This window comes from Terrapene carolina, unplaced genomic scaffold, assembly GCF_002925995.2.
Source record: "Terrapene carolina triunguis isolate 2854851 unplaced genomic scaffold, T_m_triunguis-2.0 Scaffold120, whole genome shotgun sequence".
NCBI classification, from domain to species: domain Eukaryota; kingdom Metazoa; phylum Chordata; order Testudines; family Emydidae; genus Terrapene; species Terrapene triunguis.
Window position 1 is genome coordinate 917139 of NW_020664471.1, and position 25169 is coordinate 942307.

The 25169-nt window shown below is 42.2% G+C and overlaps 1 protein-coding gene across 1 annotated transcript in view; it reads right to left on the minus strand.

Annotated features, from left to right (window-relative positions):
* The window catches only part of PPP2R5A (protein phosphatase 2 regulatory subunit B'alpha), a 94082-nt gene that overhangs the window by 36274 nt on the left and 32639 nt on the right, over window positions 1-25169 (minus strand). Inside the window, exons 2-3 of the mRNA XM_026652523.1 lie at window positions 18373-18569; window positions 5040-5141 (exon numbers count right to left, since the gene is read on the minus strand). Coding sequence (XP_026508308.1) covers window positions 5040-5141; window positions 18373-18569 — 299 coding nt within the window. The remainder of the gene's footprint in view (window positions 1-5039; window positions 5142-18372; window positions 18570-25169) is intronic.

Genomic DNA, 25169 nt, shown 5'->3' on the forward strand with positions numbered 1-25169 from the left:
TTTTTTTTTTTTTTTTACATAATTATACTTTTGTAAGTTCAACTTTCATGATAAAGAGATTGCACTACAGTACTTATATTAGGTGAATTGAAAAAATACTATTTCTTTTGTTTTTTACAGTGCAAATATTTGTAGTCAAAAATAAATATAAAGTGAGCACTGTACACTTTGTATTCTGTGTTGTAATTGAAATCAATATATTTGAAAATGTAGAAAATATCACAAAATATTTAAATAAATGGCATTCTGTTATTAACAGCGCGATTAATCGCACAATTAATTTTTTTAATTGCTTGACAGCCCTAGTTAAAATGCATCCTGAAACCCACTTCGACAGTCTGCGTGGAAACAGGCTATCCCTTCACCATCTCTGCAAATGATACAAATAATCTGGATGCGCTGAACATCGTAGTCCTGTCAAGGTAGAAGGCAAGAGCCCTTCTGACATCTAGGTATGTAGGCTAGTTTCCTCTCTGGAGGCATGAGGCTCTAGGTAGAATGCTGGTAGATGGATTTCTTGATTAATATGGTATTTCAAAGAGACCTCAGGGAGAAAGTGAAGACGGAGACATAGTATAACTATCTCTATTGAAGGTAGTAAACGGTGGGTCTGCCATGTGAGCACCAAGCTTTTCCATTTGTCTAGTCAAAATGATAGCTATAAAGAATAAGATCGTGAGAGAGAGGTGAAGGAGGGAACAGGTAGCCACTGGTAAAAGGGGGGTTTCCTCAGGGCACTGAGAACCAAATTAAGGTCCTTACTGGTGGGCCAGGTTCTATACAGAGAGAAACAAGTTATACATGCCCTTGAGGAATCTGGCTGTAGTATTGTGGGCAAAAATTGAGAAGCCCTCAATGAGTGAGTGGAAGGCTATTATAGCAGCCAAATGTACTCTGACTGAGCTCGCTGATAAACCTTGACTCTTTAAATCAAGGATTTAAATCTAGGATTTAGGTAATCTACGATTTTAGACAGTGGAACTTCTGATGCTTAAGAAAATTGAAGAGAACACTGGGAATGGACGCGTAAGTAAGTAACCTTGCAAAACTAAGGTTTCCTGCTGGATAGGAGAACTGACTGGACTTATCTTAACAGCTTAGCTCCAGGCTCAAAAACCATCCTCTCAGGTTCAGGGAGGAGGGGTTTAGATGGATACAGGTCACAGAGTACTGTGACAAGAGATTCTTCCTGAGAGAGGAAGACAGAGAGGCACTGCGACAGATAGACGAAGGAGGTTAGAGTACCACACTTGTCTTGGATAGGGCAGCGCTATGAGGATAACCCTTGCTCTTTCCTGTTGCAGTTTGAGTAATGTCTTGAGAATGAGAGGTAGCAATGGGTAAGCATACAGCAGGATACACGACCACAGTATTATCAGGGGATCTCCCAATGAATTGCAGCCATGTCCTCCCTAGGAGCAGAAAAGGTGACATTTCATGTTCTTTGGGGTGACTAAAAGGTCTGCTTCTGGGAGATCCCAGGTCTGGCAGATGCTGTGAAAGACAGAATAATTGAGCTCCCATTCATGGTCCTGAAGGAATTTTCTGCTCAGGGAATCTGCAATTGTATTCTGTAGGCCTGAAAGATAAAATGCTGAGATTTTCATCTGATGGGAAATGCACCAGTTCCACAGTTTTAGTGAATCTGCGAGTAAGGACTTGGCTCTTGGCTTCACCCTGTTGGTTGCTATATTATATTGCTTCCCTGTTGTCCAGCATTATTCTGATGAACTGGCCCTGTATGGTGAGTAGGAAGTGCTGATAAGCATACTGAACAGGATATTGAGGTGGAGCGAGACCTCTGGTGTAGACCACTTGCCATGGGCTGTGGCTTCTTGGAGGTGAGCTCCTCCCGCATCTCAAAAGAGAAGAGATATTTAGCTACTGGGAGGATTTTTGAGGGTGGGGGGGGTCTGATGAAGGGGTTCCTATGGAGACCTTCAGTGGGTCCTTCCACTACCTGAGAGAGACCAAAACTTTGAGGTACTGTGATGAGTTTGGAGTCACTGTTTGGGATGTACACAGTGTTAAGCCACATGTGAAAGCACCTGAGGCCGACATGCGGCCCGAGTTGTAGGCAGGTTCTTGCAGTTTGCAGGCTGTGCTGTATTGCTGAGATAAGACTAGAGAGAGTAGAAAATCTCTTTGGGGATACAGGCAGTAAGGGAGTCTACAGTGGCTCCGAAAAAGTCTACTCTTTGGACTGGGGTCAATGTAGACTTCTGCTGATTGATACAAAGGCCCAGAGACTGAAATAGGGTTAGAGCCTTAGAAGTTGCCAACTGGACCACTAAAGCTGATTGACCCCTGAGGAGCCAACTGTCCAGGTATGGGAATACTGCTAAGCCCCACTGATGTAAATGAGCCACCATTGCTGAGTGCAGCTTTGTAAAGACCCACAAGGCCATGGAGAGCCCAAAGGGAAGGACTTAATACTGGTAGTGTTCTGAGCCTATTATGAAACATTTGTGGGATGGGTAGATGGCTACATGAAAGTAGGCATCCTGGAAGTTGAGGGTGATGAACCAGTCTCTCAGATCTATTGATGGAGTTATAGTGGTTAGCATCACCCTCTTGAAGTGCTGCGATAGGATGTGTGCGCTCAGGTTTCTGAGGTCAAGAATCGGTCTCCATCCTCAGCCCCTCTTGGGGACTAGGAAATAGTTGAAATCGAACCCTCTTCCAACAAATTCTGGGGGAACTGGCTCAATCGCCCCCAGGAGTAAGAGGGACAGGACCTCTTGTTTTAAGAGCTCTTTGTGAGAGGGGTTCCTGAAAAGAGATGGGGAAAGGAGAAGGGAGAGAAATAGAGTGCAAGCAAATGAATAGCCCATGCTGATCACACAGGAAGTGGATAGTCTGCCTCTAAAGTGGGGATGGAGTCATGCAGCAAAGCATCTGGGAAAGTAGATTGCTCAAGGCCCTTGACCCCTTGAGAGATGCAAGGTCTCCCTAGAGTGGGATTTATGGGATTTATACCCCTCTTTCTTGTTTCCCTTGCAAGAGAAAGAGGCTTGTTTTTAGATGTCCTAACCTGTGAAGGTGCTGCTGGAACTGCAACAGCTACCAGAGCAGCCTGGGACGTTGAGGCCGAAATACCGGAGGGCAGGGAGAGGAATGGATCCCGCTGGGGTTAATGAGCTTTCCATTAAAAGGTTCTTAAGTCTAGCCTTTCTGGCTTTTCTAGACCTGCCTTTAAACCCCGTGCAGACCATAAATTTTGACAGGATGTGGGTAGGTGTCTCCAAGGCAGTGGAGGCAGCTACAATGCCCATCACTATGGGGCAAAGACCCGGGGCAAGTCTGGCAGGGCTTAAACCCCAGGGTCTTCTGCATAACCTAGAGTGCTAAAGGACTAAAAACATGGGTTCTAAAGAAAAAAAAGGGGGGGGGGGAAAACCCCCCTCTAAAAAGAACAGGAGGGAAGAAAAAAAAAAAACTGAACAAAAGGGAAAAAAAGAAAATGTCTATGTTAAGAAAAGTGGGAAGCTGAGAACAGTGGACATGCAACTGCTCTGTCTCAAGCCAGAGGTGGTTGAGAAGGAGGCGAGTGGCAGCAGCTTCGTGACTGTTTATATGCCCTTATTTGGAAGCACGAGGTGCTGCTCTGCACAGACCCACAGACACTGCTTTGCAGGCTCTGGTAGAGAGCACACAGGCGCACACACACACACACACACACACACACACACACACACAAATCATAGGGTGGAGCACCCATAGAAACATATACTCTAAGAAGAGCTGAGCATGTCAAGAGAACCATATCACTTCTACAGGGAGAGGTAGATGTCTGTCTTATGCCTTCAAGTGAACTTCACAAGCATTTCTCAGTTCTTACTCCTGATGGACCAAAGTCCTCTGATATAGCTGATCTATGTGTTGACTGTATGTAGGAGCCATCTGCTCTAATCTCCTTCCTTTCATCAAGCCTCTGACCCATTGCAATTATAGCTATTTCTCATGCAGGTAAAATTCAGTCAAAGACATTTTCCTTTCCTCCAGGGGTTAATCGTTATTAGGAACTTAGGCTGAACAGTCAGTGCTCAGGGAAATTTGTATCTTTAACTTGACTAAGCGTCCAAATACTGCCTTGAACAGGTACTTTTTGTAGGGAATATTCATGGCTCTATTTTCTGTTATTTAACTAAAGTAGCACAATTATGGATTATATAGTTAAAAAGTGGCATTTGAAATCACCAAATGATATGTAGTAGTGAGCACCAGGTAGTACAATTATCTGCTCTCTATTGATTTACTGCAAGAGGACACCCCCCACAAACCCAGGCTTTAAATACTAGATACTTTATTGCTGAAGCTAATGTATGGTCACTACATGCGATCAGAACCCTTCTGACTACAACCTATGTTTACTTGTTCAAATAAACAGTTATGTGAAAGAAAACGGTACCACAAATCAATCGTGATAAATAGAGCACTGCTACAAAGTCACGAGGTTGGTACAGGAGTGAAACAATGAAATAACTCGCCAACTGTTATCCAACTACAGTGCCTGTATTGTAGGCTTTTTTGGGGGGGAGGGGAAGAAGAGGGAGATACTTGTCTTGCTCAAAAGAAAAATTAAGTCTATTGCTCCTTTTTCTTTACTGTCAAAGGGAAAACTAATTTGTTGATATACATCTGTACTTTAGTTAAACCATACAGAAAATCCGCTATTAAGTGTACAAAATGTGCAATGTTTGAACATGATTGTGATAAAAGTGAAGCCAAAATACTGCTATACTGTATTGTACATGAAACACATGCGCCAGGTTTTCAGCTATGATAGGATAATAAAAACATAGGGGCTTGGTTTCAAGAATCAAAACATACCTAACTCCTTTCTGAGGGGCTCATGTGTGTAAGTGTGGCAGAAAGATGCATTTAAATTTTTTCAAAAAATAATCCAAACGTTTCTAAATTTAGAAGGGAGAATGATAAGCAGATGCAATAAATTGTTCTTTCCAAGAAGCATCCATAGGAATACATCACCATTTAGTGTCTACATTTCAAGAATGGTTGAAAAAGTAATCCCATACCTGTATGTGAGGCCAGGAGGCTTCAAGAGTAGGTTCATCTTCTTCTGGATCAAAATCTGGATTATCACTTGGTGGAAGTGTTCTGAAAATATTAGAACTAATCTGCAAAGAAAAAAGTTGGTTACTTGTAGTGTTGCTCATCAAATTTCAAAAGCCCAAACTAAACAATTGCCTTTATCAAGATGAACCTAAACAAGAACGTTTTTAAACAACTGTTTTGCCCTTTTCTTTTCACCTTTGCATTATTATCAGTCCCAAATATTCAAAAGTCATGAGAAAAATCACAGAAAACCCCAGAAAAATCACAAGACTTTTTAAAAATTAGGTTAATTTTGTCTTTCGGTTTTCAGTTTTCTGGGCATTTAGACTGCATTTTCAAGCTGTTATTTGCAAACATGAGGACTAGAAACTTCTTTCTTTTTAATTAAAAGCTGAAATTTTCACATAATTACATGACTGCAAGAACCTGAGCTTTAAGTAAAACATCAAACATACATGACTTGCAATAAAAATTGTGAGTTAGCAGCACTACATTTGAATGTAAGGGAGACCCTTCCAGAAATATTTCTATTTGTTATTACATTAGAAATATCAGTTCCTCACTGTCTCTTTGCTTGAAGATCTTACAAAGTTTGAAGAATGCCAAAAATTATGTTACACACAGCTGTAAGTCTTAGTTTTAGGACAGACTACAACTTAGAAAAATTAAAAGATGCAGTTTTACAAGCACATTTCCAGATCTAAGCCAGTCATCTTACAGAAGGGACAGTGCAAGGATCTTTTCAGAAATGCAAGGAGTCTTCTTCAGGAATTTTCCCAAGCCCATTGAAGTTTAGACAAGAGAACAAAAATGTTTTGGCGGTCAAAAAGGAAACAGATATCATCTTTGTTTTCCTGACGGAATCTGCTTCACACTGTTCATGTTAAATAGTATTTTTGAAAATCTGCTAGAGAATCCCCAAGGCAGAAAGTGTGCACAGGCGTTCCTGACAGCCCTTAGCTCCAAAAGATTGATATGGAGGGTCATTTCTGTGGAAAGCCACTTGCCCAGAACCTTGTGGTTGTGTCAGTGAGCTCCCCAGCCTATTAAGGAGGCATCCATCCCATTTGAGGAGAAAGACATCTGTTAGAGTCAGCATCGGTGGCAGCTGCATGAATGGAATGCCTGCTTGGACACTGGATGGCTCTTTTCACCAATCCAGGAAGTGCTTTACTGCGAAGGGCAGTGATAGCAGTTTGGTTAGTCTGTCCCTATTCAGGGAATAGATAGAAGTGAGCCGCATCTGAAGACACCTCATGAACATCCAGGCGTTTGGGATGACAAAGGTGCATGCTGCCATATGACCTAGCAGCTGCAGGAAATTCCTGGCCTACATTTGGGGCTGGTCTGAACTGTCTCTATGAGACCTGTAAGGGTGGTGAGTCTGTGTAGTGGGAGGAACGCTCTCGCTTGTACTGCATCGAGGTTGGCGCTGATAAACGCCAGTCACTGTACCGGGGTTAGTGCACCGCTACGATGGAGAGAACCTTGGAGAAAACCCTGGGTGGAGCAGCCTGTACTGATAATGGTCCTGTACAAGGGTAAACCATAGGAATTTCCTGTATGATGGTTGTATCAAGATATGGAAGGCGGCATCTTGTAGGTCGAGACCCGGAAATCAATCAATCAATCTCCTTGCTCTAGAGCTGGAATAATGGCTATTAGCATGACCATCTTGAACTTCTGCACCTTCCCATATTTGTTTAATGCCCTTAGATCTAGAATGGGCCTCCAATCTCCCTTCACCTTGGAGGTCAGGAAATACAGTAACTCCTCGCTTAACGTTGTAGTTATGTTCCTGAAAAATGCTACTTTAAGCAAAATGATGTTAAGCGAATCCAATTTCCCCATAAGAATTAATGTAAATAGGGGAGGTTAGGTTCCAGGGAATTTTTTTCAAAACACACACACACACACACACACACACTATACGTTTTAAACAAACAATTTAATACTGTACACAGCAATGATGATTGTGAAGCTTGGCGGAATCAGACGGTGGGATATTTCCCAGGGAATGCCTTACTGCTAAATGATGAACTAGCACTCGGCTGAGCCCTCATGGATTAACACATTGTTGTTAATGTAGCCTCATACTCTACAAAGCAGCACAAATGGAGGGAGGAGACACAGCATGGCAGAAAGAGAAAGAGAGAGAGAGAGAGAGAGAGAGTGTGTGTGTGTGTGAGAGTGAGAGTGAGAGTGAGAGAGAGAGAGAGAGAGAGAGAGAGAGTGAGAGTGAGAGTGAGAGACCGACCGACCACAAGAGACGCACATTGCTCCTTTAAGTATGCTGACCCCACTCTAAGTACACTGCCTCAAGTTGAGACAGCAGCTGCTGCCAGCAAGCTCCCTCCGTCCTGAGCCCTGTTGTGTCCCCGCCACACTCTGTGGAGATGGGGTGCAGGGGTGGGGGGGGGGGGGGAACACACCCTGACATTAGCACCCCTCACCACCACCCCGCCCTTGCACAGCAAGCGGGAGGCTCCCGGGATCAGCTCCAAGGCAGAGGGCAGGAGCAGCACACGACAGCGTGGGAGGGACAGCTGAACTGCCCAGCAATTGATAGCCTGCTGGGCGGCTGCTGCACAGGGAACTTAGGGGAGCTGATTGGGGGCTGCCGGTCCACCGTGGTTCCAAGCCCCCACCAGCTAGCTTCAACGGGCTGCTCTTTCTGTAAGCAGTGGACAAAGCAGGCGGCTGCCAAACAATGTTATAAGGGAGCATTGTGCAACTTTAAATGAGCATGTTCTCCAATTGATCAGCAATGTAACAACAAAACAACGTTAACTGGGACGACGTTAAGTGCGGAGTTACTGTAGGAGTAAAACCCCTTGCTCCTGAGTTGTGCTGGGATTGGTTCTATGCCCCTAGGCATAACAAATTATCCATTTCCTGATGAAGTAAGTTCTCGTGAGAAGGGTCCCGAAGAGGGACGGGAAGGAGGGTGAGGATGGGGGAGGTACATGAATTAAATGACGTAACCCTTCGAAATAATCTCCAGGACCCATCTGTCAGACGTGATATTCTCCCAACTGCTGTGAAAGAGGGCCAGGCGACTTCTGAAGGGGCATGACAAGTGTGTAGATGGCAGCTGATGTTGCAAGGTATAACTGTTCGGGCCCTCGACCAACCTGTCAAAAGTGCTTAGAAGAGGCGATCTGAGAGGTCACGGATTGGAATGCTGACTGCTTCCGCTTTTGAGCCCTGGTCCTCTTACGCTTCAGCTCATAACAGCACTGGGATGGTGAGTATTGAGGAGGTTGTGACCTGTGCTGTGGCTGAAAGCTATATCTTCTCTTCTGTCCCGCAGTGTAGATTACCAGGGAGCATAATGTGGCCCAGGAATCCTTCAAGGTGTAGCGAGAAGAATCTGTCTTCTCCACAAAGAGCTTGGGCCCTTCAAACTGGAGATCTTCTGAAGTTTTGGGGCAACCCAGAAAGGTGTAGCCAAGAAGCCCGCCCCGTTACCACTATCTTGGAGACTGAGTGGGCCACTGAATTGGCTATGTCCAGTGCCATCTCTTGCACGATTCTGGCTATTAACTGACCCTCTCTGACACTGGCCTAAAAATGCTCCTTTTGCAGCTTCAGTAAATGTTCCAGATGCATTGAGTTTCCCATAATTAATAAAATCTTATTTGGCCATGACAGCTTGGTAATTCAAGACTTTAAACGGTAACATCACTGACAAATACGCCATCCTATCAATCCCAATTGTATGGAGTCAACTTGGCATGATGCTGCTTGCCTCATGCATTAACTGCATCCACTACAGTGGAATTGGATTGCAGATGTTGAAACAGGAAGTCTGCCTCTTTAGGAGGGATGAAGTATTTTTTGTTGGCTCTCTTGCTGGTTGGTGCAATGGAGGCTGGTGTCTGCCAGATGACTTTGGAAGGATCTGGAATCGCCTTATTAATTGGGAGGGCAATTCTGGATGAGGAGCTGGTGTGCAGAATATCCACCAGCTTGTGATGTGTATCTGCCACCTCTTGTAGGGGAATCTGCAGATCATCTCCACCCTCTTGGTAAGATCCAGAAAGTTCTTAAAATTATCACCTAGTGATGGGGGCGAGGGGCATTACAGCCTCATCTGGTGGAGATGAGAAGTTGCCTTGAGGGGTAGCTTCCCCTTCAAGATCTTCTTCCTGTTCTGCAAAAGCTTCTTCCTCACCTGGCTCAGGAGCGCTGGACAGCCAAACTGTAGGAAACCATTGGTGGACTTTCTCTGAGAGACACTGGACAGCCGCAACGTGTGGGATGTGGATGTTGCCCAAGAATCCCAATATGGCTATTGCGGGGGGGGGGGGGGGGGGGGACACGGCATGGGCAGTGGGATTACCCCAGGGGGCTCGTGCCACAATCATGGGTTGGCTCGATGGAATTGAGGACAACCCTTGTATTGTGATGGCAGGCCAGGGAAATGACCTCCTCCTGAGACCACAGCTGCTGCCAGCAAGCTCCCTCCATCCTGAGCCCTGTCGTGTGTGTCCCCTGCTCTATGGAAGATGGGGTAAGCAGGGTGCAAGAGCAGGGGACACCCTGACAGCCTCTCTCTTCCTCCCCTCCACCCCCGCACAGCAAGCAGGAGTCTCGGGGAGCAGCTCCAAGGCAGAGGGAAGGAGCAGCACATGGCGGGGGGGGGGAGAGGGGAGGACAGCTGAACTGCCGGCAATTGATAGCCTGCTGGGCAGCTGCTGCACAGGGAACTTAGGGGAGCGGGGAGCTGATAGGGGGAGCTGATAAGGGGGCTGCCGGTCCACCCTGGTTCCAAGCCCCCACCAGCTAGCTGCAACGGGCTGCTCTTCCTGCAAGCAGTGGACAAAGCAGGCGGCTGCCAAACAACGTTAGAAGGGAGCATTGCACAACTTTAAACGAGCATGTTCCCTAATTGATGAGCAACGTAACAACGAAACAACGTTAAATGGGACGACTAAGTGAGGAGTTACTGTACACCTACAGTGGAACACCCATAGGGACACTACTCAAAGAAGAAGCCCGAGTCCCCACCTCCGCAAGAAGAGACAAAAAGGAGAAGCTGAGAACCAACTCTACCGTAACCCCCAAGGACCATATGCCAGTTAAGTATAACCAGAGCATGGTTGATCAACCCTCTTCTTTCCCATACCCAACATGCCCTTTACTCCACAAGAATGCCATTTGTGTCAAGGCCTGGAGGAAAGGTGATATAGGAACTGGCTACATAGTTTCCACTGAGGACTATCCCATGCTGATTGAATCCTCTACACTACAGGGAACTGTAGGTGGCTTCCACTCCCATTGCATCACCTAAGCAGTGCAATGGTGAGCAAGACTGAGCAACATAACATAAGAACGGCCATACTGGGTCAGGCCAATGGTCCACCTAGCCCAATATCCTGTCTTCTGTCCATGACCAATGCCAGATGCTTCAGAGAGAATGAACATAACAGGCAATCATCGAGTAATCCACCCCCTGTCATCCACTCCCAGCTTCTGGCAAACAGAGGGAAGGAAAACTCAGAGCATGGGGTTGCATCCCTGACCATCTTGGCTAAAAGCCACTGATGATCCTCCATGAACTTATCTAGTTTTTTTGAACCCTGTGATAGTTTTGGCATTCACAACATCGCCTGGCAACACGTTCCATAGATTGACTGTGCGTTGTATGTTTTTTGTTTTAAACCTGCTGCCTCTTAATTTCACTGGGTGACCCCAGTGTTCCCTCTAATTTTTTATGTCCATGTGCAGAATGAATTTTGTTATGCGCACCACTATGGAGGTGATGTGTGGCGGGGGTGGGGTCGAGGGGTTTGGAGTACGGGAGGGGGCTCAGCACTGGGGCAGAGGGTTGGGGGCTAAGGGCTCCAGCTAGAGGTAAAGGCTCTGGGGTGGTGCTGGGGATGAGGGGTTTGGAGTGCAGGAGAGGGCTCAGGGCCAGGGCAGAGGATTGGGGTGCTGGGGTGAGTGCTCTAGCTGGGGGTGAGGGCTCTCGGGTGGGGCCGGGGATGAGGAGTTTGGGGTACAGGCTGCCCCAGGGCTGCGGCTGGGAGAGGGGACTCCCCCAAACCCCCTCTCGCCACAGCAGCTAAGGGCCGGGGGAGGGGTACCTCTTCCCGGCCGCAGCAGCTCCGGCGGGGCTGAGCTAGCAGAGCGGCACCTCTCCCGGCCTGTGCCGCCCTTGATAGCCTGCTGCGTGGCCGTGCAGCTTAGAGTAAACTTAGGTGACCCCTGTTTTTTTGGGTTATGTGAAAGTGAATAAGGAAGTGTTATTTACTCTTTCTCCACATCAGTCAAGATATCATACACCTCTATCATATCCGCTCTTAGTCGTCTCTTTTCCAAGCTGAAAAGTCTGTATGAGGAGATATTAAAAAGACTGGGATGCTATTCTATACCCCTAATCATTTTTGTTGCCCTTTTCTGTACCTTTTCCAATTCTAATATATATTTTTTGAGATTGGGTGACCAGAACGGCACACAGTATTCAAGTATTTCTATGTATTATCAATTTATACAGAGGTATTATGATATTTTCTGTCTTTTTATCTATCCCTTTCCTAATGGTTCCTAACATTGGTACCGTTTTTTTTTTTTTTTGGACTGCTGCTGCATATTGAGTGGATGTTTTCAGAGAACTATCCACAGTGACTCCAAGATCTCTTTCTTGAGTGGTAACAGCTCATTTAAACCCCATAATTTTGTAAGTATAGTTGGCCATGTCATTACTTTGCATTTATCAGCACTGAATTTCATCTGCCATTTTGTTGTCCAGTCACCCAGTATTGTGAAATCCTTTGGTTACTCTTCGCAGTCTGCTTTGGAATTATCTTGAGAAAAAGACTGAGCATCTGCCACCAAAAGTACTGACCTTAGCCCTTGAACCTCTCAATCACTGTTGACATTACCACCATTCTGTTTGTCATTCAGGCCTATAACATGTGCATCATCTTCAACTCAGGCTTCTCGCTAGATCCTCACATCCAAGCTATGTCTAAATCTTGCTGATTCTTTCTGAACTGCTCAAAAGTAAGATCTCTCATATCCATCCATCCAGTTAAAACTCATCCAAGCTCTCATCATCTTGTGTCTTGATTACTGTAACTTCCTTTTTTCTGGCCTTGACAAATGCAATCTTGCCCCAGTCATATCCATTCAGAGTGCTGCTGCAAAAATCATTTTCCTAGTCTGTTTTAATCATTTCACCTCTTTCTGTGATTTCTTACACTGGTCCTGCATTTCTATCATATCAAACATAAGCTGCTTGTATTCACTTTCAAGGCGCTTCATAGTCAATCCCCATCCTACTTGTCATCTCTTATTCACTACTGAGCTGTGGATGCTTACCTCTGATTGGCCCATGATACCAGCCTCTATCATTCACTTGTTAAATTTTTCAACAACCAAGCACCTTTGTGCTTTCTCACATGATTTCCCACGTGCATGGAGGTGCTCCCTGTAAACAGTTGCGAAGCTATCATTACCCAAATTCAGAACCTTCCTCAAAAACTCTCCTTTGCCTACAAAAATACTTGATAAAGGTTAGGCTGTTTGTATGCAGAGCCCACTGCCTATATTACTGACCAATACTGCCTCATTGTTCACTTGTACTCCCCCATGTGTGTCTATCGATTAAATATAAAGCAATCTGCCAAGCTTTGGTCAACTGACCAGTCAAATAATATCAACTGACCACCTATTATTTGATCACAGTCAAATATTTCAGCAACAATGCTGATGCAAGCCATGGCCCGCCATTCTGACTGCATCATGGTGCTATCTGTTGCTAGCTTACCTAAACATCTTGATCACTCACTTTATTACATGCTAATGCTACCTGTATTGAAAAAACCGAACATCTTGATTGACTGGAATCTTCTAGAATAAGCACTGTATGTATGTATGTATGTATATTTTTATTTGTGTACCAAGCCATTAACGTACATGGTGGTTTACAAAGCACGTTAAACAAGTTAAAAGACGCGGTTCCTATCCTGAAGAGCGTACAGTCTAAAATGACTAGATAAACATATTGTAATTAACTCAGAAAGGAATGGGGGAGGGAGAGGAGGGTTCACAGTTATTAAACCTCCTTTCTCCAACACATAACGAAAAGATGCAAAGCCATTAAGCTGCCTGTAGAGTTGGCCTGCTGCCTACCTCATAGAAGTACATTTTAAATGACTTTTAATAGTTCCTCTGTGTTTAGTTTATTTCTGTTTAATTTTATTTCTTTTTTGTAACTGTTCAGTCTTGAATAATGTTAACATTTAAATGATAACCTAACATTGCTAAAAAAACTAGTAATTATTCCTTCATTTTTTAGAACATCATTTCATTGTGTTCTGCATTTTTCTGAGTTTACAAAAACTAAATCACTTAACTTAGTTATTTTATTAGGCATAAGTATCTAAGGCTAAGCCTACTGGAGATCATAAAGTCTTACTCTTTGTTACTGTTCTAATAAATTGGTGCTTTAAAATAGTTGACTATTTTTGACATTCGACAATATCTGACCAATGTCTGACTTGCCAATTGACTGATTATTTTTGGACCAGTCAAATGCCTAACCTACGCCGAGTACACTTAGATGGTTAAATTACTAGCGGCCACGTGAAATCTCATCTACACTAACATTGCTATTGTTTACTGCAACCAGCGAGGCTGAAATGGCAGTGGTAACAGTAGGACATTTTTGGCACAAAAGTCTAATGCATAAACACCCCTGGTATCACTAAATGTTAAGGTCACTGGAATACAATACACTCCCAGGTCTTTCTGCTGACAAAAAACAAACAGTACAGATAATGCCAGCCAACGACATATACTGTGAATTCAGTCTTCTGTCTGAACCTTCATCTGGACTATTTACACCATGTTTTATCAAACTATGTGGCAATTCTCACTGATGGGGCATGATGGATAATAAGATCTAATACGGTTAGAAGTTCATTTAGACAACCTTAGGGAGGAAATGGCTTGACCCTTAATACTATCTGCAAAGGCTATGGACAGTCTTAGGGGAGCTTCTGAATGATTTGGTCTTGTCCAGGTAACATGAAAGAGCCCTAACTACAACAATTGTGTTTGCCCCTTGTTTCAGTGGTGCTTGGGGAAGAAAACTGGGAAATTAATCAACTGATTTAAATGAAAATCTGACACAATCTTCAGCAGGAACTTGGTGAGACTTAGGAGTCACCTTACCTTTATGGAACACTGTAAAATGGACCGGCAATAAGGGTGTGAATTTCCCCTACTCTATAACAGATGTTAGTTTTGGATACTAAAAAGTCAGTGTTCACAGACCAATAGGGAGAAGGAGGGGGGAATAAAAGCAGTTTGCTAAGGGTTCAAAACAGGTCTCCATTAAGCCAGATAACAGTGTGTTATGGTTTTAGGAAAGAATTGGCTCTCAGATTGAAGGAAAAACAAAATCATAGAAATGTAGGGCTAGAAGGGACCTCAGAAGGTCATCTAGTCCAGACTTCTGTGCTGAGGCAGGACCACGTATACCTAGGCCATTCCCTACAGCTGTTTGTCTAACCTGTTCTTAAAAACCTCCTGTGACAGGGATTCCACAACATCCTTAGGAAGCCTATTCTAGTGCTTAACTATCCTTAAAGTTAGAATGCTTTTCCTAATATCTAACCTACACTCCCTTACTGCAGATTAAGACCATTACTTCTTGTCCTACCTCCAGTGGACATGGAGAACAAATGATCACAGTCCTCTTTAGAACAGCCCTTAGCATATTTGAAGATTTATCAAGTTCTCCTCTCAGTTTTCTTTTCTCAAGATTAAACTTGCCTCGTGGCTTTTAACCCTTCCTCACAAATCAGATTTTCTAAATCTTTTATCATATTTGTTGCTCTCCCCTGGACTCTACAATTTTCCCACATCTTAAAGTGTGGCACCCAGAACTGGACACAATACTCCAGCTGAGGCCTCATCAGTGCCAGAAAGAGTGGGAAAACTACCTCCCATACCTTATATATGACATTCCTGTTAATATACCCCAAAATACTAGCCATTTTTGCCACTGTGACACATTGTTGGCTCATACTCAATTTGTGATCCACTATAATTCCCAGATCCTTTTCTGCAGTACTAGTGCTTATCCAGTTATTCTCCATTTTGCACAAGTGCATCCACTTTTGCACAAGTGCATTTGATTTTTCCTTCTTAAGTTCACTACTTTGCACTTGTCTTCATTGAATTTCATCTTGTTAATTTCAGACCAATTCTCCAAAATGCTTCCAATCCCTCCTAGTTGGTGTCATTCGCAAATTTTATAATCAGACTCTCCACTCCACTCTCCAAGTCATTAACAAAAATGTTTGTCGTGGGTCTGGCCATTGACCCTGGACCTACTAGATATGTCCTCCCAGTTAGACTGTGAATCACTGATAACTACTCTGAGTATGATCCTTCAACCAGTTACGTACCCACCTTCGAATAATTTCATCTAGACCACATTTCTGTAGTTTATGAGAATGTCATGTGGGATTGTGTCAAAAGCCTTACTAAAATCAAAATCTATCAAATTTACTGTTCTCCCCCATCAACTAGGCCAGTAACCCTGTCAAAGAAGAATATTAGGTTGGTTGGAATGATTTGTTCCTGACAAATCCATGTTGGTTATTATGTTATCTTATGTTATCTCTAGGTGCTTACAAATTGATTGTTAAATGATGTGTTTCAGTCTCTTTCCAGGTATCAAAGATAGGGTGACTGACCTATCATTCCTCAGTTCCTCTGTTTTCCCCTTTCTAGTGTGACAAGATGGTCGATATAGTATGGTGGGTCCTGCGCTTTTCTTGGTTGGGGGGGGGGGTCTAAAATACCACCCCTTACCCCTGCTCTTGGGGCACCGAGGGCCCCACTAGTGGCCCAGGAAGGTGGTAAAGGAGGGAAGCGGGGGAGGGGTCTGGGTTTGCTCCTCACTCTGAGTCCCAGCCCCTCTCAACCCCTGCAGGTTCTTACCCTCTTCCCCCTTGGGTGGGGTACCTTCAGTCCTTAAACGCTGGGGGAAGGAATGTCCCTCCCCTGCTGGGGCAGGGTCTCCTTTACTCCGGTTTTCTGTTCCTCCAAGTCTCACAGCACACCTCCAAGCTCCAGTCCTCTCTCCTTCCCCCTGACTGCCTGAAGCAGGGGGTTTTATTAAGTTTCTAACAGGACCTTAATTGATTACAGGTGCTCCAATTAATCTGTAGCAACCCTCCCTTGTCTACAGGGAACCACGCCTTAATTAACCTAGGGTTTATATACTTCCCTTCTACCACTTCCCACTGCTCCCTGGCCCTCCTGTATCACATTAGATATATGTACTATGTTTGCCCTTCTCCAGTCCTCCAGGACCTCACCAGTCCTCCATGAGTTCTCAAAGATAATTGCTAACAGTTCCAAGAGTTCTTCAACTAGTTCCTAGGTTGATTCCGTTACGCCTTGTGCCAACTTGAATATATCGAACGTATCTAAATATTATTTAACCTGTTCTTTCCTTGTTTTGGCTTGTATTCTTTCCCCCTTGTTAATATTAACTGTGTTAAGCATCTAGTCACAATTAATCTTTTTAGTGAAGACTGAAGCAAAACAGGCATTAAAACACCTCTGCCTTCCTGATTTCGTTATTAGCTCTCTTCCCACTAAGTAGTGGAATACACTTTCCTTCATCTTTCTCTTGCTTCTAGCATATTTAAGAACTTCTTCTTACTGCTTTTTATGTCTCTTGCTACATGTAACTCATTTTGTGCCTTAGCCTTTCTGATTTTGTCCTTACATGCTTGTGCTATTCTTTTGTATTCAAAAACCATTTTTGAGAGGAAGGTTTCCTATCTGGTTGTCCCCAAGGAGCCCAATAAGGCCAAGACAGTATGTTTTAAGTGGCTAGGGGCTACATGGGTGGAAACCAGGGTGGATGTTTCTCATGAGATCCAAAAAGGGTAGAGGAGATACTCTATTGAAGATGCTTCTTGTTGTATTTCTGGGTGACTGTCCCAGATCATATCTTCAGTAGATCTCCAGGAGTTTCTGATTCATCATGCTATCTTCTGTCTCAACTTTCTGAGCTCAATACCCTTTTCCCTGTGACTACTTTTCAATCAACTTTTCATTCCACTCCCCTATACACCTGTCCTCCATCCAACAGTCTTCCTAATGGCCTCTTCACTATACTTGACCCTCTTCTACTGCCCAATGCCAGTTTTCTTCACCTTAAACACCCAGCTAGAATCTCTCAATCGAGGAGAGAAAGGAAAATTTAGCTAGTTTTACAACAGGAAAGTGAAAAAAAATTAGGTTCAACAAGGTATGGGGAAGAATTATTCTATAACTAGATGGTAGACCATACTTATGAACTTGTTGTCAATCCATCAGTATTACTACTACATTTCAAGTCACAATGAGGTTTTACAGATCCCTCTATTTGAGAGAGAGCTAAGAACAATTTTTTCTCCTATATTAAAGTCTTCAAACTGTTGCTTAGAAGATTATAGATTGGTAAATTAAAAGAGCTATCGGTCAATCAAGATTTAAATACATGGAATATATATGTCAAAAACAAAAAGTGAATGAGAAGCAGAGATTGCTTTGAAACACAAACATCTCTTCCTTACATAAGAGAAGAACATCGAATACAAAAAACAGAAGTTACTGTGGGTAACAATTGTAAATAATTTCTTGTTTGTTCTATAACCACAGTAATTTACAGAAAGAGCTCTGCAGTACACATCAGTTTATGCTGACTCTAGACTATACAGTTACACCTAAATGATTTAAGGTAGTTGTAAGTGCATTTACTCTGAGTAGGACCAGTTCCTTCCTCCTTGTAGAGAAACTTCCTTTCTATTGAGTCTAACTTCAATGAGAATCTCTCCTGGAGTTTTAGCTCCAACACTTACCCTTAAGAGTCCATACATCTATTGCAATTCTCAAGTGTGGGAGCACTGGCAGAACAAATCAAAATGTTCTAATTTTCTGAACCTTGTGGGATATTTTTTCAGCTTGTCCAGAAGCTACCTCTCTTCATATGTCACATCTAAAAATTTAGCTATACTACATTTACCGTGCTATACCAAATAAAGCAACTTTTCAGATTTGACAAATTCAACAAAGCTTTCTAAATAATTCTTTAGGCTGTTTGAGTTGTTTACTAATGAACTATACTAAATTTACAGGCAGTGTCAGCCAAGGCAATGCTCTACCACAACTGTAACAATATAAATTCAGACAGAAGCTAATGATCACTAAGAAATATTTTATTTAGTTTTAAATATATCAAATAAATACTGTTCGACTTCAGTTTTTACTTACCATTTTCACTATGTCAGCATATGCTGACTCAACAATCACACCACGAGTTGTTGAAACGTATTCAACCAGTTCATTCAATGTGGCTCTCTTAATTTCTTTGCTCTTCAGGTCTGAAACAGAGTCCATGAAGTCAAACAGTATACAACACTGCTGCAACTTCTGACAAAAGAGATCTTGCTGTTCATTTGAGGTGGCATCTATAAGCAGAAAAAAGAAAAAAGCCACTTAAGTTTTTAGAAATTGAAGCATTGATTTCTAAATATCGTATCAGCCATAACTCAGTATTAATAAGGAAGATTAGTTTTGGGTGGCAAGCACGAGAGATCAACGTTCAATACGGTCGCATCTAAAATCAAAATTGTTTGTGCCACTAACATGAAATTTAACGGAGGTTTTGATAATATATCCACAATGAGTAAGATTTTAAATGGGAAATATATAAAATGTAATTAATGGGGGGAGGGATAGCTCAGTGGTTTGAGGATTGGCCTGCTAAACCCAGGCTGGTGAGTTTAATCCTTGAGGGGGCCATTTAGGGATTTAGTTAGGGATTGGTCCTGCTTTGAGCAGGGGGTTGGACTAGATGATCTCCTGAGGTCCCTTCCAACCCTGATATTCTATGAAATAGAGAAATTACACTTCTTAAAAAAAAACTAATGTATTCTACACAAAAAACTTAAAACAAGTACCAACCCCCCCCACCATCACCACAGAACTAACCACTCAGTCATGTGATTTGTTGCATTCCATCCACTAATTCTTTATTACATTGTCTATTTAAAAATTAAAAAAATCTGCAGGGCAGATACCTTGTTTTTTTTAGCCATATGTAAATCTCTTGCCATCATAGGATGAATGTATCAGTGGAGAATTGACTCTGGTATTTCACAGAATTTTCACAGAAACTATTTTATCCTGGATTTTCACATCTTAAATTAGCTCATTAAATTTCTCTAGTCTATTTTACTATTTAAATTCTCCAGTTTGAACAATTTGTGATCACTTAAGACCATATGTTTGTCATGACTATGGCAGCATTTTCATAAAGCATCAGTCTTTGTACATCCTCCCAGCCTGCTCCTGAGCAAAATTCTTTCATTAATGCTACAATTTGGATCTGTGGCAGAGTGATATTAATAGTTTTAGAGTATTAAATTACTAAACCATATTAAACTTACTGGAAAATAAATATTTTTTGCTCAAAATATTGTGACCCTCTGACTTTTGCATACAAAGTCACAACAAATGCAGGCACAGTTGTTATGGTTAATGACAAATCAATTCAACTTCACACCACTTAACTGAATTCAATGGGGGGGAGGGGGATTTCCCTTTTCTCACTAACTGTTTGTATTCTGGCAACACCAGTATGGAAGAGTCCCCTGTCAGTCTTTTAAAATACTATGTGCCACGCTGCAGAATTTTCACTCCCATTTCTCTCTCTGGGCACACAGGCAGGCTTACCCAATTGAGAATTTTCAGAAATGAAAAGCAGCTGTAGTTAGCCTGCACTACCTTGACTATCTGATCAATATTGGCATGTCCTGTGGAGTGTCCAAATTGGTATTGCCACATCATAAAATAAGCAAATCAAGAGAAGGAAAAACTACTTTAGTAACTGCTTCCCTGAAGATATACAGAATTCTTACTCTTGTGACACATGCTACCAGAGTGAGCCATGCAGCAAACTCCCCTTGCTCTTAAGGTTTTTGGCCCTCTGCAATTAAGCCAGCTGAAGGGCTCTGGTGTATGCTCAGAAGGACAGTCTTAGATATCTCAAAAGCCCCAAAATATTTCCCTAACTCTTTCTAAAAGTGAGAATTAAGAGTTCTCTTAAATTCCAATTACATACAAATAAGTTTGTACAGACACCATCATTGCAAAATTCACTCTTGAAAAGTAAGTAGCGATATCCCAATAATGTGAAATAATAAAAGCTGTAGAGTGAAAATAGTTAAATCCAGTGAGGGACAAGAGTGCAAACAACTTGTTCCCCACTCTACCCCCACACTTGGCTCAGTGCAGTAGGAGTCATCCTGAAAGACAACCCCTGAAGGTGGAAGAAGAATTCAAGCTCCACATTCTTCAGAAATAGATTCTATGAGAAGAAAATGAAGTGGGATTCCTTCCTGGTCATGTCTGAATAATAATGGTTGAAAATGTATTTAGCACAGATATCTGACTGAAATCTTCCTGCGACAAGCAATTGGAGCTCTCCTGTTTAGGATTACCATTGACCTCCAGACCTAGACCCAACTATATCAGATCCAAGGGGGCAGGGGGAAAATTGACTTAAGATACGCAACTTCAGCTACGAGAATAGGGTAGCTGAAGTCGATGTACCTCGTGTCCTCACGGTGTGGGGTCGACTGCTGCCGCTCCCCTGTCGACTCCGCTTCCGCCTCTTGCCGCAGTGGAGTACAGGAGTCAATGGTAGAGCAATCGGGGATTGATTTATCGCGTCTAGCAGGTAGTGTAGACGTACCCTAGGGATACCACATCTACTGTTCTGTACCCTATTTGAAATTAATTGCATTCATGCACTGAGACAGAGTGAAGCACTCTAATTGTCCAAAGCAACATTCTCAGCCTATCAGGATGGGACTCTGCCATCCTAAGGAGAATAAGGAATCATCCATCTGGGACTCTAGAATAATAAAATCATGCCCCACGACCTTGACCAAGACTTTGATACCAGAAGTACAGGTGAATTGCCACACATGCCTTCTTTCCCGGTGGATGGAGAAAGCATCCCTCACTAGCAGAGTTTTCCCTCAAAGAGAAACAAAGATCACTGCTGGTGTATCTTTATGTGAGTGGCAAGCCTCTGGTCACTATTCTAAGACCACGAAGCCATCAGCACAGGTCTACCACAGATCTACTCATTCTGTGAGATATTTCTTGTCCATCTTGCTGAGTAAATAGTCACCAGAAGAGTTTTGTGAGAGTCCATTCTCACTCCTGAGGGGTCATCTACATAGGTGGCACAGACCAGTATCTGTGAATGATATAGAAGACAGAAGTCTAATGACCCAATGATTCTCTTGTTTTGTGATAAAACATACCCTCTTTGTGTATTCATGACTGCCTCATTTTCAGAGTCTTGATGTACAGTTACAGTTTCTGGAAACCTCAGGTGACTCCAGAAAAAAGAAAATGCCTTCTGTCTGAGCCTCCCTCCTAAATTGAATGCATATGAGGTACAATAGTCTGAATGAATGGGTATGAAAGTGAACATGATATACTGTGGTAAAAGCACTGGTGGCCATCAGTCTAAATTAGTATTTCCACCACATGTTAAATCATGGGGAGAATTTTTTCAGAAAAGACAACGCCTTAAATAAAAAGGGAAAAAACAGATCAATATTTATTTTAAGGTAGAGACTGACAACCAAAAGAAAATTTCAATTTAAATGTGGGGGTTAAAAGTTTGAAATATAGTAATTGGAGAAGATGCTTCTAAAAAGTGAAAGTAAAGCAAAAAGTAAAAAACATCACATTGCTGCACTCTATTTTTACTGTCAACTTATTTTGGTAGTAGGCTACAAATATCTATTTACTTCGATGTATAATGTATTTTGTATGATACCAAGATACTAAAGTGATGTGAGCTTCCTAAATATTTTCAATACACAGATGAATTAAATTACTTCACTCACTATTAAAATAATTTGTATTTACAGTGGTTTTTAACGGTTTTTAAAGTAAAAATTCACTATACAAACTTTTCACCTGACTTATTTCCTGATATGAGGCTAAAGTAACTAGCTAGTTTAAATAAATAAAATAATAATAATAAAAAAAGCTTACATTAGTTTTTAAAGCCTTTCCTTTCTAGAAGAGTATTTACCAAATCAGGCCTATAATTTTTATTATTTGCTCAGAGCTTCTGTTTAAATATGTTTTCAGGCAGGTAATTAAAAGTTTGCTCTGCTGCAGAGGTAATGGAGTAACCATCCATCAGCTTCAGTTAACAGTTGATCCATAAAGTTATACTGACTGGAAGTATTACACTAGGCAAGTACAGTGTAAGCCACCCTGCATGTTTGAAAGATAAGGTTGCCAAGCCTCCTGGTTTTGCCAGGAGTCTCCCAGAATCAGGCTCTCTCCATCTCCCAGAGGCTACTGAAGCCAAACCGGGAGATTTTAAGTGCTAAAAGTCCGGCGGCACAGCGGGGCTAAGGCAGACTCCCTGCCGCTCCCTGAAGCACCTAGCACATCCCTGGGGGTCTCCCCGCGCTGCCCCTGCCCCAAGCCACCAACTCCACAGCACCCATTGGCCAGGAACTGCCTTAGGAGCCATTGCCAGAGAGATGTGCTGGTCGCTTTCAGGAACTGCCTAAGATAAGCGCTGCCTGGCTGGATCCCGCATACCTCATCCCCTCCCACACCCGTCCCAGCCCAGAGCCCGCACCCCACATCCTCTCCTGCACCCAAAACTCCCTCCCAGAGCCCGCACCCCAACCCTCTGCCCCAGCCCAGAGCGGGCACCCGCTCCCGCACCCCCTCCCAGGGCCTGCACCCAAACCCCCTGCCACCGCCTGGTGAAAGTGAGTGAGGACGGGGGAGAGTGAGCAACAAAGGGAGGGGGGATGAAAGGGGTGGGGCAGGGGCATTAGGGTTTGTGCCATTAGACAGTTGTCAACCATATTGAGAGAGGATGACTTAACATCTTGAACACCACTGTGCACCACACACACACACAAATTCTTAGATCTTTACTGAAGATCACAGTTCAAACAAAACTATCACTCAATCTGAAAGCCTCAACAGTTCTCAGAGTAAGAGGGAATTATGAAAGAGTAATTAGAATGAGTTTTTAATACCATATGTATTAAAGTGAGTCAAAGCTAAAATTTATTATTTCTATCACAGAGTTGCAAAATATTATAAACTCAATTTTTCAATAATGCCCAAGTCACTGTTAAATTTATCTGCAAGCAAAATGCAAATCTGATTTTAATTAAGTCACATCTTAAAATAAGTAGAACATTTATTTTAGTTCTAGAACAGCACAAAGTCTGCCCACCCTTGTGGTTTTTGTGAACTCCCACATCTCCCGATAGAATGTTTCTATTGATAGAAAACGTCTATACATAATGTTTGAACAATTTACCAGACACGTATTAGCTAGATGCAGATACAAAAAGATTTGGGGGCATGGGGAGCCACCACCAAGACCCAGGAAAAAAGTGTCTTGGAGAAGGCCAGTTTCGTCCTTCTCCAGATGCTGAAAAGGGAAAATGACTGGCATCTTACCAAGAATCCTGGAATCTCCGCTTGGGAGTTAAATCTTTCTATCAGACTCTGGCAAGATTACATATAATAAAGCTGAATTACAAATCTAATCTGCTTCTTAAAAACAGTGAAAGGAACAAACCCACTCACAGTTTGTCAGTCACATGAAAGTGGAAAAATTTATAATAGATTTAGAAAATTATTTCTGAAGCAAATTGTAATCTAAACAGAATTTGTACAGAGAAAGGATGACTACAAGGAAATAATTGCATTTTGTCTTCCGAGTCTTCAAGTAAAGAAATGGAAAGTGAAAGTTACCGAATTTTAGAAAGAGAGTTATGATTAGTTTATGATGTACTTGGATTCTACAGTGATAATGCTGTACAACTGCCTGTAAGTAAAAAACAGCCATGTGCGCTTTTGACTCCCCTTGCTACCATGTCTCACACACCATTTTGATTTAATGTATTTGTCATTCACAGAATCTCATGTGTATACTCTATCACAAAATCCTCAATTTCTACCTTTCTAATTTCTCACTCCTTCATTTTTACTTATTCATATTTCCTTTCCCATCCCACACCACATGATACCGTCACCTCCAACACACTTGTGAATGCCCCAGAAAGAACCAGTAAGTAAATGGAATTTGTGCTCCTAAAGTAACAGGCACTTCTGAAAATCCTCCCCTAAAACCTTCAAGTTTTTTGTTGCTTCAACAACCTTGCAAAACTCTGAAAGAGACAAGGTTCAGAGAGATGGTGAATCAAATGGACATGATTCCTAACTTTTCAAGAAACAGCTATTCACCTCTGCTTGTTCATAGACTTAAGTACTCTTGGTAGAAAAAATGTAAATGTTGATTTAGTGTTGCTGGATTGTATCAGTCAAGCATAACTTGAATCTTGTATAGAAATTTTTGCCAAGCACAGCATAAGGTACAAAACCCCACAGTATAATACGAATATTCAGTTGAGTAATCTGATATAAACTTGAAAAAATCGATACCATTCCCTTCAGTTTTGTTTTGTTCTAAAGTAAGTTTCCAACTTCAATCGTTTTAAAAACAGCAACATGACACCAACCATTTGATATTAATTCAAAAAAGGAAGGTGTTGCCTCTGTTAGAATGCTCTCTGTTACCATTTAAGCAAAAAGGATAAAATGCATACTAAGTTCGTGGACTGAAATGCCTCTATGTTCTCTTTTTGCCATCTACCAATCTTAAGACCTATTAATTCATCATAAGCAGGAGAACGTTCAGTAATTTTTTTAAAAGGCTATCATCTTTTAAAATAATTTATCCTACACTTTGGCAATGTTAATTCTGCAATTGATTTACAGAACTGGTATACAAAAAGGCTAACAGTTTAGAGTAAAAATACAGAGTAACGCCTATTATTGTTACACATAGTTAAGTAGGGCTGTCAAGCGATTAAAAAAATTAATTGCAATTAATCGCACTGTTAAACAATAGAATACCATTTATTTAAATATTTTGTGATGTTTTCTACATTTTCAAATATATTGATATCAATTACAACACAGAATACAAAGTG